This window comes from Centruroides sculpturatus, unplaced genomic scaffold (assembly GCF_000671375.1).
Source record: "Centruroides sculpturatus isolate CEXI.00-Female unplaced genomic scaffold, Cexi_2.0 scaffold940, whole genome shotgun sequence".
In the NCBI taxonomy this organism is placed as follows: Eukaryota; Metazoa; Arthropoda; class Arachnida; order Scorpiones; family Buthidae; genus Centruroides; species Centruroides sculpturatus.
In genome coordinates this window covers 216,237-229,813 of record NW_019385030.1, presented here as the reverse complement: position 1 = coordinate 229,813, position 13,577 = coordinate 216,237, and the positions used below count along the sequence as shown (strand labels likewise).

Below are 13,577 nucleotides of genomic sequence, written 5' to 3'. Positions count from 1 at the left end.
CATAAATTTTTAATACTTTTTCATTAACAATGAGCACTTATCATATAGTAAAAATAGTTAATATTAATAATATAATAATAATGATAATTTATAGTATTATTTGTATTAAGAAAAATGGGCCCCTTTGGACTTCAATAAGTCCTAGGCCCCGAAAACCCTAGATCCGCCCCTGCACAAATAATATGAAAATTTGATTATTTCTCAATCTTTACTTAGTCTTAATTTAGTTATAAGTTACTTTGTATTTGTTTCTAGAACTAAAGAAATAGGGTTTTGCCACCTGATTAAACCAAAAGTAAACTATACATTGAAATTTTACCACTATAAACTACTGTGATTAGATTGTAATTTTAAATTTAGCTTATGAAAGTCAGACAGATCTAATTAAAATTAACAAAAGCTTCTAATAAAATTTTCTTTTCTTTAAAAATTCTAAAATAGTTTTCGAAATTACATTTTCGTAAATTTAAAGTTAAAATAACAATATTACAGAATAAACTCCATTTGTAAATCAAGATTGAAAAATTTTTTATCAGTCTCTTACATTAATGTATTTTTTCATTTCATGGCTGAAAACATTTTAATTAATTTCTTACATTTTATTTTCTTATAATATATAATTGCTCAAATTTTAATTAATACTTTTTCCACGTTTCCACTTATAGGCTATATATATTTGTATTAAGCAATCGAACGATAATATAATTCTGAACTTGTAAAGTTCGTATGATGTGATGTAAATGAAATATGAAGACATTTCTTTGCATGTTTATTTGTTTATTAGACTGCAATTTGAAAAACTTGTAGACCAATAAATTCCCACTGTCGTCCGTCCGTCCGTCCGTTTGTCTGTGCTTAATCTCGAGACAGGAGTTAGATAGATGAAAGACAAGACCAGATATGGAAAGGTGGGGCAGGAGGCCCCGATATGAATTTCCAATACAAATACTAATTTGAGGTGGAGAGTATATATTTTAAATTAAAAAAAATAAAAAGTATGGGAAGATTAATAAAAAAAATAATCGAAGTTCCCAACCACTTGTTATATAAGTTTTAGGACCAATCAAATCTTTACAGTTATGATGATTCTTCATAGAACAATTTGTGGATGGATAGTTCTGCACTCCACCCTCTCCAAATTTCTCTAATCACATTGATTTACTATACTTAGAACTAACCTTTACACTATACAGAATATTTTTAGCATTGAATAAAGCATAGTCATCAATAAATTAAAATTTAATTAAATGATTTCTGAATAGAAATTATTGATTAACTGTTTCAAATATCATTTACTTTTTTTCACAATTTAACTCGAATGACAATAAATCTTTCATCCTATCCAACTCGATTATTTTGATAATATATGAGGCATTTTAAAAATGAATAATCAGAATTTAAATTTACGAAAATTTATATTNTAAAAGACAATTTCATTTTTTAATTTTTTTTTTTGGCAAAGAAGGGAAGAAGAGGAGGAGGAGGAGAGCGAAAAAATATATATCAAAAATTATTTCTTCTCAATTAACTTTAAGAATCATTAAAAAAAAAAGAAATTCATTTCCACTCTTGAATTTTTTCCCTTACTTTTCTTCAATTTGATTTAAATTTTAATTTGTAAATTTTTAAACGCCATTATCGCGTTTGTTTTTCGCCTCTAGAATAAATGTAATCGTTATAAAGTCGTCAAATCTCCAATTTAAAGAAGATGAAAAAAATTCATAGTCCAAAAAATATATATAAAAACATCTGTCACAATTGTTAGAAATTAAAAAAAAAAAAAAAAGTCTTTAGTCTGAATAAGAAATACAACATCAATCTTGTTTCTGAGTCTTGTCTGCTAATGCTAGACAAATGGTATGTATTGTGTCAGTCTTTTCCTTCTTTTTCTTGTTTGTAGCAAGAAACTTGAAGAAATTTGCCAGTTTATTCAAATGCCACTATATTCATCGTAAAATTACAAAACTGCATGTGTACAATATACTTAATATCTAATTTTTTTAATAATTTTTTTACAGTTGTAAACAGTTAGTTTTGTACAGTTTTAATAGCAAATTTTATATCCTATTTATCTAATGTACTGATTTATATCTTTAAATATATTAGTTTTAAAAAAATTAACAGCAATAATTACAATTTTATCTACTATCTTTGTTAATTATAACATTAAACGAAAGATGNATAAACCCTTTTTTTTAATGAAATCTTAAAATTTATTGCTTTTAAATTATTGTTTGAATATTAATTATGTAACGATTTTTTCTACCTAAGGAGTAGGAAATAAACTTCAATTTTAACACGTTTTATCACCAGATAATCAATTGAGCAGTTTTAAAAAAGCACGTTTCACCTAAGGGAGCCAATGTCAACCATATTGTTGTAAGAATCTAGTGGATACATTAAGTCAAATCATAGCTTCAGAAGAAAAACTTCATCAAAAGCTTGTAGGGGATATTTTGGATGTTGGAGCAATAAATTCTTCTCGATTTTACAACGCCAGGTGTCGCTTACTGCTTCTTCTCTTACTAAAAAACAAGAAAAATGGAGATTGAAGAAACAAAAAGGTCGTCTTTATGCAAAAGAATCGATAAAAATCCAAGCAGGTCGTGAACTAACGTCATTCAAACAACTTTAAAGTTTCGAAATAAAAAAAAAAAGAATAAATAAATGCAGCGAATGCTTTCGCACTCGAGGTAATTTACTAGATATAAACAGTCTGTATACAGTATTTTATATGGACTGATTAGAAACAAAGTGTAGAAAATTCACGTTCTAGAAACTTTCTGGATCGACTTAATCTCGTTTTTAAACAAAGGACCAACCACCGTTAAACATTACTGTCCAAAATCGAAGATTCCGGATTAGAGAGTGGCAGAAGATGGTCTAAATGGCGGCTTAACTTTAATCCTTATTTTTGTAACCGACTTGATTACTTAGATATTCCTAGTAGATTGTGTAACTAATTTTTATTCAGCAAAAGTACAATTTCATACTCAATATTACCTCCACGCTTATAATTAACAAAGCATCTATTAACAAAAAAATAAATTAATATTTTGTGTTAAAATGATGTGCTATTTCAGTATAAAAATTTTTAATTTTGAATTAGTAAAACCTTTAAATTATTTATAAAACTATAATATAACTTTGTAATTTTAATTTTAAAATTAAAAAAAAAACAATGGATCCGTAGACATTAATTTACATTCAGGTAATTTAGCATTTAATATAACATTAATATTTTACGTATAAAATATTTATATAATCAGTAAACGTAGATTTTTCTATTNTTTATATTAATTAAAATTCAATTAATTGACATTAAAAGTAGAAAAATGTATATTTAAATTTATCAGATAGTATAAGAAACTGTTAGGAAGGCATTGTTAAGTCATTAGTCCCGAGTTTGAAGAGAAACAAATAAACTGATCCTCTTAGTTTTCGTGCAACTGCTGGACGGAAAAGATAAGGGAGGAGCTAATTAATTTCAACAATTAGTCGAGATAATTGGATGCTGATGGCTTTTCATGATGACGACCCTTGACCAACGCAAAGCCGTCGAATTTCCTAAAATGTTATTGCATAAAAAATGACCACATTTTTGTTATTTTTTCTGTTATCTTACTAATTATAAATTAGTTTCCGTTGACATTTATAAGCTACGAATACAAATAATAATCAGTGATGACGGAATGGATTATTCTTAATACTTGGTCGGATTTGCATTATAATTACGAAATAGTGGATTCAGTGTTATTAAATTTTAATTTATTTATGTATAATATTTTTTAGGTTATTTTTCTTTTAGTAATTAAAGATATCGAATGTCAATCTTAAATACTGTTGATAATGTTAAACACGGCACGATATTTTTTTCATGAAAGTCCTATCAATTATATTCATATTTTTTAAGTTTTTATCTTTAAAATTTGAGTAATTTTTTTAATTTTTTAACTTAAGATTTATTAATTTACAGATAAAGGAAAGATAAAATTGCATTCTGCTCGAGTTGCACTAATAATCTCGCATTCCTAATTTAGTAGGATTATAGTAATATAATCTAAGACTGTACTAATTATGCTAGAATGTTGATTTAATACTTTATAGCTAAATACAAAAATATTATAATGGTATTAGTTTGATTTGGAGACTAATTTAGATTAGAATCCAACTTATTAAATGACGATAACCACTTGAAACTACAACAGAAATGCAACTAGACAGCTTATAGGCTATAGAAACAGTTTCTTTTAATAGTATAAATAAATAGATAATATCGAAAATAATATATAGTATCATAGAAGTGTAGATAAAGAAATCTGTCACCTTCATAACAATAACGATAATGGTTAGAAACACATTAATATTGTTTTTCTATAAGATTGACAGTTATATATTTATCTTCAGAAATAGGACCATATAATAACTCCATAAAGTGATTATATAGTATTTTATCTAATCAGGAATAAGAAAATTGTTGGTAGATTGCTCTAAAGTTCAAAAATAAACTAAGGCAAGAGAAACGAAACATATTTTGCTTCCTTTTAGCTTAAAAAAACTGAAGATTTTATAAATAAACATCATCAAAACAATGATTTCTATTTATAAACACTTCAAAGTTTTATAAGCATAAATAAATTCGATTCGCTTTATATTATTATTTACAACATATTTTTCTAAATATTCTTATCATAGCATTATTCTATAAGGTAAATTATAAACTTCAAAACAGTTTATTTATTTATATTGATATTACTTAATTTTTCTTGCCGATTTTGGAAATAAAAGACTCTATAAAATTTAAATCATCAGTTTCATTTAAGATATAAATATTCTTGTTTTGATTTTATTTAAGTTATAGATCGTGGAATATTTAAAAATTTGATTATAAATAAAATAATAGACCAAGTTAGTATTTCAATAAAGAGATAAGAGCATTTTTCAGATGTGAAAAATTTCGGTTATCAATCATCTAGAGAAGAGAAAAAGAATAGGAAAATTTTTCAAAATCCAGATATATATTATAAAGATACCATCAAGGATAATAAAAGAATCCAAAAGCTACGTACTTAAGTTAAGTAGAGAAAAAAAATCTAAGAAATACTTCAACAATTCTACTCTGTAGTAAATGATGGAGAGATTCGAAGAGATTGTTCAAAATCACGTGATTTTAGTAACTATACCGATAGCATAGAACCATTCCCGCTACATTACCTTCTCTTCAAGCTTTAGTACGGCGGGAAAGGATAAGTTTCTGAGGCCTGGCAGCAGGCGATAAGATAAGCCTTACGTCCCATTGTAAACCCCTTCTTTCCGACAGCTCAACCAAGATAGACAATATCTCTGCCACACAGTGTCTCAAGCGGTCCTGGATTACGCTAGAAAAATTTTTCTATTCCAAATTGCAGGTTGCTGCAAGATTTAGGAGAAAATTCGTATTTAGTAGAGAGAGAAAACGCCTCTGGGATACTAAAGGTTTATTGTTAGTCACTCGAAAACGTCTCTTCTAAAACTAAAGATTATGATGTTAGAAAAGTGCCTACGACTCCGTCTCTTCCAAAAAATCAATTAAATGAAAATGAAGTTTAATAAAATAGCTTTAACTTGATCTTCGCATCGCAACTTTCACTCGTTAAACTAAAATATTCTCCCAGTTAAAAATCTAAATTTTTCCTCGCAATATAAATTTTATAAAATCTGTAATAAAGTTAATTGTATTCCAGTTTTTTCGTTAAATTTCTAACTTATAATTGTACAATCTTAATTAAATAATTCGTATTTTATTCGAAATATTTTATTTATTAAGGCAAACTAATTAAAACCATTCTACTTTCACAGCATCCAGTTTTACTCGCATCATTATCAGCATGCTGATATTGATATCCTTCCGAAATATGAATAATAAAATTTCTCTTATAATTAAACATTAAAACAATATTACCAACAGAAACAAAAGTAGACCCTAAAGACTAATGTACAATCTAGATATATACCATTTTTTTTCGTAACTTGAATAAAATCTCTAATAAAAAATTTGATGAGGTCAAGTCAAGAAGGTTTAGAACTATGCTAGTCTTTGTTCTATCTTTCATTGTGACAGAAAGTGAATACAACATTATCTAGAAAATACGCTCCATCGGTCCACCGGATGTTACTGATAAGTTTAACATGGGAATAGCTCGATTTTCCGGAACCTGTCCAAACAATCAAGTTTCCATCAGATAAATAACTTTAGAAATGATAAATAATAATCTTGCAAGAATTCAATTTTTTTTTTAAAAATTGTAATTAAATTCCCACATGAGGTTTTTTTAAATTTTATTTTAACAAATTTCTAACAGATATTTTCCTGCCGCTAAATAAGACGTTCCTGAATATTAAAGCTTTAAAATAAATTTAAATATATTAAACTGTAGTCGTAAATATGTTTAATACATATCAGTAGGACTATATAATTGTTTATTCGAACGTAGTAAGCGCTAGAAAGAGATTTGTATATATGAATACTGGGAGATAGTGTCCAGCATCCAGAATAATTAAATCAACATCTCTTAACTATTTCGAAACTGATTCGGCAGTATGTTCACAAAAGGACTTTATCTCGCATGCTACTTAAGCAGTGACATGTACAGTACAAGAGAAGCTTGGTGTTTCCAAGAGGACATTTGTCTGTCACTAGTGAAGGGAGATTGGTAATCCCCAACCGGCACACATACCGTCCCCTTTCATTCACCGCAAACATCGTATCTGCCATATACTGACATAGCATGTCATAGATAACGCTACCATAGCACACCCGCCTCGTGTGAGCACACACAAGATGTTGTAGAGATTACTCGAATTCTGTCCCCATAGCAACCGTTATCGATATCGATGTAGTGTGACGGATTAATTCAAAATATAACCAATCACAATCGTCCAGATAATAAAGTAAATAGAGTTGTAAAATTTTGATTTTTAATCAATTCTTTTTTTTTATCGCAATATACTTTTCTTTAAGCGATTATTTAATTTTTCTGGTATTNATTTACGTGTAACAAAAAAATAAACATGACATTTTTAATTAAATTAAAAATTTTCGATATTATTAAATAATTCTTGCATAAATAGCATTAATATTAATTGAAAATGACTCAATCTTTAGGTAAAATTAATGTTTATAATGAGATTAATTTAAGAAAAAAAAACACATTATATGAAAAAAGAATAATCTCATATATAATGCAATAATTGTTATATTACACTTAAGCAACAGTTTTAATTTAAAATTTAAATCGGATAATTAATTCGTCAGCGTGATTAAAAATTTAAAAGTTTATCTTTTGTTGCATTATGAAAAGCATTAAGGTAAAGATTTTAGTAGACGTAAAGCCCCGCAATTGGACAATGGTGATGTCAGGTCATAGGAGGATAACGAATGACCCAGAATAAGGTACCGAATGTGCCAGACTGATAACAAGGGCGATAGGATATAACGACCTGACAAAGTAAAGGCCTTGAGAGTAAAGAAGTTAAAGAATTATATAGTATATCCAGAGAGGGGTCTTAACAGTTTTCGCTCGGGTTTATTCTAAGTCGACGGATTATGTTCCAATCTTCATTCGATCTACTGTGGAGTCCGTATAGTGCGGGCGGATTGAAATATTTCTAATTTTGTTTCCTACCAACTAATCTCGAGGTATCCGGTTCGTTATTCTTTCTTTCCTGAAAATCGGGATTTTTTAGATGCTTTGTACAGATCAATGCGCGCTTAGTACAAAATCCTCAACTTTTAACGAAAGACTTAGGATCTACTATTGCCTTATTAACTATAAAAATACGATTTTGTCTGCTTAAATTGTTTATTTTTTTCGAAAAGATTTATAAATAATTGTGTCAATCATCAAACTGTCTTTTGGAGAGAAGATACTTAGATTTACAATCTCAATATCTCTTCTCCGGCTTAACGAAAAAAGTGCGTAACTGAGATGGATGGCCGTCATATATTAGAGCCTAAGAAATATTTTAAAGGAAAGTATAATTTATCTAACACATTAATTTTAGAATCTACAGATTATAGCTCCCAAAGACTTATTTAGTATATTAATTTCGTCCCGGTTTGGTTTATTTAACTGAAACTCAGTCGATCGTCAATGTATCTAGATTAATACTGATGTATATATATATACATTCCTGGAATAACAGTAGAGACATCGGTAACCCTCAGTATCTTGGTAATGACATGGTCAAACCATCTGTCGTTACAAAGCCGACGGCTGTTAGCTCACCACACACAACTACAATTAATTGATAGTAGTTTAATATGATACAATGTCACTAATGTATATTTGGTTGGCCAGCTCTATTTAAGTAGACAGATGTACTAATTCACATATCAATATAGCACATGCATTACATAGACGTATGAGAATGAATTAAAAACAATCACGAATACTAGATTTATCACTTCTTAAAACTGGAAGAATGCATATAAATCACACGAAAACTGGAGAATAATTCATCAAAACACACATTAGACATGCTTAAATTAACAATAATTCGATTAAAATCTATATGAGATCAAGAATTTATAGGAATGCAATGTGACAAAATGTATCTGTGATTATATTCCATACTATATAATTATAAACAGGATGGGTTCATTAGTAAAGCGCACAAATAGACAATTAATTATATGATAAACAATAATAATAATTAATGGTTTACCATCTCTTATATCATTTAACAATCGGATAAATTAACTGTGTATCTATCACAGAGATAAAATGAATAAATAAGAATATTTAAATTAATTTTAAATTAATTTTTTTCTAATTTAATTTACAATTACAGTCATCAATTCTTCTTCAATCATATATTTAATAACAAACATCTAGGAATACATATTTGCTTTCAATGATGTGTTCGTTAATGATAGGTTATTGAAGAAATGTGAATTTTTCTTTCGTATTATATTAATAAACTATTTATTAAATGCATTCTCTAAACGATTCGTCGATATGGGGAAGAAATTCATTTTATATCTGCAGAAATACATTTATTTCTTCATATGTCTAATTAATAGCCATTATAATTTAAGCTTGGTACAGATCTTATCTACAATTTAACTATAAAATATGTTTGGTATGTAAATAAATTACAATCTCATGCTTACAGCAAAACTTATAAAGAGAATTTTTGAAAATTTAAATTAAAAAAAAGTAAAATTTTGCTGCTTCCAATTACTGATTAATGATAAAACTTAAACGATCATGAAAATGTAACTAATAAGTAAAATTAAGAAAAAAACACTCATTTCCAGATTGAAACATTCTGTTATCTTTTAGTAAGTAACCTAATTAGTCTTTCAGAAGTGTGAAGGTTATCGTAGCACCAGGTGTTAGCCAGACAAATGATACCTTGTTTCTAACGTCTCTCAACTTTGAAACTTCTTGGATTATACCGACTTAGGTCATAAAGTTAAATTGGATACAAAATCAGAAAATGCCATTTACCTAGTCGAATTACGTCACGTTAAAATTAATTATGACACAATTTGAATTACGAGGTGTTTGTAAATTCTACAATGTTTTGATACTGTTCTGTTGTTTGTCAAATGTATACGGCTACAACGTACATAGTTTTGACAAATATTTCTGACATTAGTTTCTGACTCTTTTCATTCCTTGTCTGTAAAATGTCATTTTATCTCGCTTACTTTTATTCTTCTTATCATATCATTTATGATGAATATTCCTTACTTGAAAACTTTTGTATATACGCTACCACCGCACTTTAATGTAATGGAATTACGAAGAAATCTACATTAAAATTTATCAACTTAATTTTGAACTTTATCAAAATTAAATTGTTTAATGCGAGTTCTGATTGGAAGCGATGAAGAAAAATCAAGAAGATAAATTGTTTATGAAGGTTATCAAATCTGTTATAAATATTGCATATAATAGATTTTAAACTTAATGATTAAAAGAAAATCGTATTAATTATTGAACAAATGTTCAATAAATAAATTCACTTTACTTCAATACCTTTTCATTAATAAATTAAGACTTTCGAATTGTCTTTTCCTATCTGTTGGTAGCCTTACACACAATACTTACTCTACAAAAATTATTTTCTTTTTCATTGATAAATACGTCATAGATTAATAACAGATAATTAATAAAATTTTTATAATTATTTATCGTTATTAAAATAGAAATTTAAACTTATTGTTTATATTTCAGAAATAAATATCAAAATAATGAAATCTCGTGTAATAAACCTGTCTATAAAATAAATATATGTATAAAAGTAAAGGAAATTTTTGCTTAAACAGTTGTTCATTAATTATAACATCGAAGAAATAATAGGGTAAGAGAAACATTTACTTGATTATTCATTAGTAATCATATTTCTTTCCTGCCAAATTGTCTGTTCGTCAAGAAGAGAAGAATACTATAGTATTATTTATTAAAAAAAACAAACAAATAAACATTTTCTCATTGAAATTTCGAGAAAAATCTTGAAAAAATTGTAAGTAGGGGTGAGACTCGATATTGGTGCTAGGCAATTATTATCTCGCCATCTATCGGCCAATGCGGTAACTACCGACCAATAAACAACTTCATTACTTATTCACAAGGTCTTTAGCCAGGAATCAACGACCGTATGACGTCATTGAAGAAAGTTAAGTTGAAGTCTCAATTCTAACATTTACCCTAACGGTTTCGAACCACTTTGCTGCTTCAGCAAACTTTAACTGTAAATGCCAGTGGAGCAGAAAAATGTGCTGAACAAGGAAACACTGAGTAATACACAGGCCACCAATCTCTCACTCAGTCAATGGTGGTTTTACTGCACACATTGTCGTTTTAGTTGGTAAGTTGCAAGATGGAATTTCCTTAGATGACAGTAATGACAAATCTCGAAAAAAGTTCCCATCAACTTTTATTCTACTGCATCTACATCAGACTCGATAATTTATTTTTGGTACAGATTTAGGGCACTTGTTTTTTTATTTTTTTCTTTTGTATTTACTGCTAGACTAGATTAACAATATAATTTAGTCCGTTATCTCTCAATGATAAACATCCTACGCTCTCCGAAATTATCTTGGATTATGTTATATAAATCTAACATATTTTCAATTATAATGAAGGTAAACAATAATTTAGAAAATTACTTTTTTGTTTAGTTAATATTAATGGCTCCTAATTATATACGAAAATTTTTAAATATAATTTATTATTCTTGGCTTATAAATTGAGAAAGATGTTACCGTATTAGGATCGTAAATAATTGTAAAAATCTTAATTAAAAGTTGTAAATTGGTAGAGCACTTCTCGGTTAGTGGAGATTGTTTTCCCTTACAGAATATTTCACTTTTAGAAAAGGCTACAAGGCTGGAATAAAGCCAACAATTTAATGAAATAATTAACAAGTTAATGGCAATTAGAAACGAAAATGGAAATAGGCCGACAACGAGAGGAAACTGTAATTTCCAATTAACGAAAAGACGAAATCATCAAAAAGTCTAACTGGAAATACTCATTTAACTTGATAAATCCGGTTATTTCCTCTATTAAAATCACAATTAGGTGTTGGTCTGTAAAAAAATTAAATAAATAAAAAAGGAAAAAAAATGGAGACCATTATCCACTAAGATTTGCATTGTTTCCCAACTAGAAAATTTATATTTAAACTGCTAATTAAATTTTTCCAGTATTCTTCCTACATATTTATGATCAAAATTGATCATAAATATGTAAAATAATTAATTATGAAGTTATTATTATAATAGTTTTACAAAATATAAAGTTAAAATCTATTGTGTATATAAATTTTATATGCACATTTATTACTTTTTAAATATGTACCTTTATGACATATGATTAAAAATGAGTTCGTTTAATAAGAAAAATTAATATTAAGACAAAAACTATACTAAAAAATACCTCTTTAAAGTCTTGATTATCCCTTTTTTTTTAAAAAAAACATATAACTAGAGTTGATTAAATAACAGTAGAATATAAAAAGTCCAAGTGAAAGATACTTACCTAGAATAAAAGAAAAGAAAATATAATTAATATTTTTAATATATTAATGACATTTATTGCTAATTTTTTTAAATTCGTAGTTATAATAAAAGTTAGAACTTTTAAAAACATCAATTCAATTAAAATAAATAGAAAGTATTTTTTTTTAGAGGTAAAGTTGAAGACAAACAGCTAAGAAGAATAAGATAATTATTGTTTCTGTCATCGGAGATGTTATCTGACTCCATTTAGTTTCGAATGTTATAACTTTTAGGATCTGCTTATCAGTTTTAACACTCAAATTTCTTTTAAATGTAAAATACGAATATTCGTCAAGGACATAAAATTTTTCTACGCTACAGTAAGATGATTGTTTCCAGATTCTTCTCGCTGATATTTATCATCATAATTATTTTCTAGTGATATTAAAACCTGTGATAGATAAACGCACTCTCTAGTTATCAAATTGTTATTTTTTTCCCTCTTTTTCTCTCTTTTTTTTCCTTCCCTTTCTCACTTCTCAAGAGATAGTTTGCTTATCAGCTACAAAATATTCTATCAACAAAGAAAAGTGATAAATAATGCTGTAATCGAGTGTTATCGCTCAGAGTAACAGAAAGAAAAATATCAGTTCTTATGACTTATGCAATTTAATTTTATTATTATTAATTTAATTAGTTTAAATTCGTTAACTTTATAATAAATGCTGAAAATGTCTTCAATCAAAATCACTATTTAATAATAAAATTTACTATTTTCGATTTAGAAAAAAGTCGTAATAATTTGATAAATTATATATTAATGTTTTTATATATATATAAGTTTATTAGAAAATTTATATTTAATTTTAAAAAAATAATTTTTTATATAGCATTGTAAATAGGATATTTCGTCGAAGAAAAATATAAAAAAAAAAGTTTTGTTGATAGATTGTCATTTAAAATTAATTATATAAATATTGATCATGGGTATCATTAATTGATATAAAAACGTGAAAATTTTATATATTTTATTTTATTTTATGAACTAATTACATTCGAATAATTATAATTAAAAAATATAAATTTTTGGAGAAGGAAAAAATATATATTATAGATATATTAAATATTTCTAAATATAGCTTTCAAATATTGATTTCTGAAAATTATTTTTACATATATTTTAAATTAAAAAAAATAAGTAGTGGAGGAAGATTAATAAAAAAAATAATCGAAGTTCCCAACCACTTGTTATATAAGTTTTAGGACCAATCAAATCTTTACAGTTATGATGATTCTTCATAGAACAATTTGTGGATGGATAGTTCTGCACTCCACCCTCTCCAAATTTCTCTAATCACATTGATTTACTATACTTAGAACTAACCTTTACACTATACAGAATATTTTTAGCATTGAATAAAGCATAGTCATCAATAAATTAAAATTTAATTAAATGATTTCTGAATAGAAATTATTGATTAACTGTTTCAAATATCATTTACTTTGCTATTTTCACAATTTAACTCGAATGACAATAAATCTTTCATCCTATCCAACTCGATTATTTTGATAATATATG

The 13,577-nt window shown here is 26.8% G+C and overlaps 1 protein-coding gene across 2 annotated transcripts in view; it reads right to left on the bottom strand.

Moving 5' to 3' along the window:
• LOC111633658 (CUGBP Elav-like family member 4) overlaps window positions 1-13,577 on the bottom strand; it is a 299,636-nt gene that overhangs the window by 121,704 nt on the left and 164,355 nt on the right. Inside the window, exon 3 of one of the 2 annotated variants that reach the window (XM_023378267.1) lies at window positions 11,958-12,038. The exons of the other annotated variant lie outside the window; for it this stretch is intronic. Coding sequence (XP_023234035.1) covers window positions 11,994-12,038 — 45 coding nt within the window. The 3' untranslated portion in view covers window positions 11,958-11,993. Of the gene's footprint in view, window positions 1-11,957; window positions 12,039-13,577 lie in introns of those variants that run through there. 2 annotated transcript variants of the gene reach the window in all.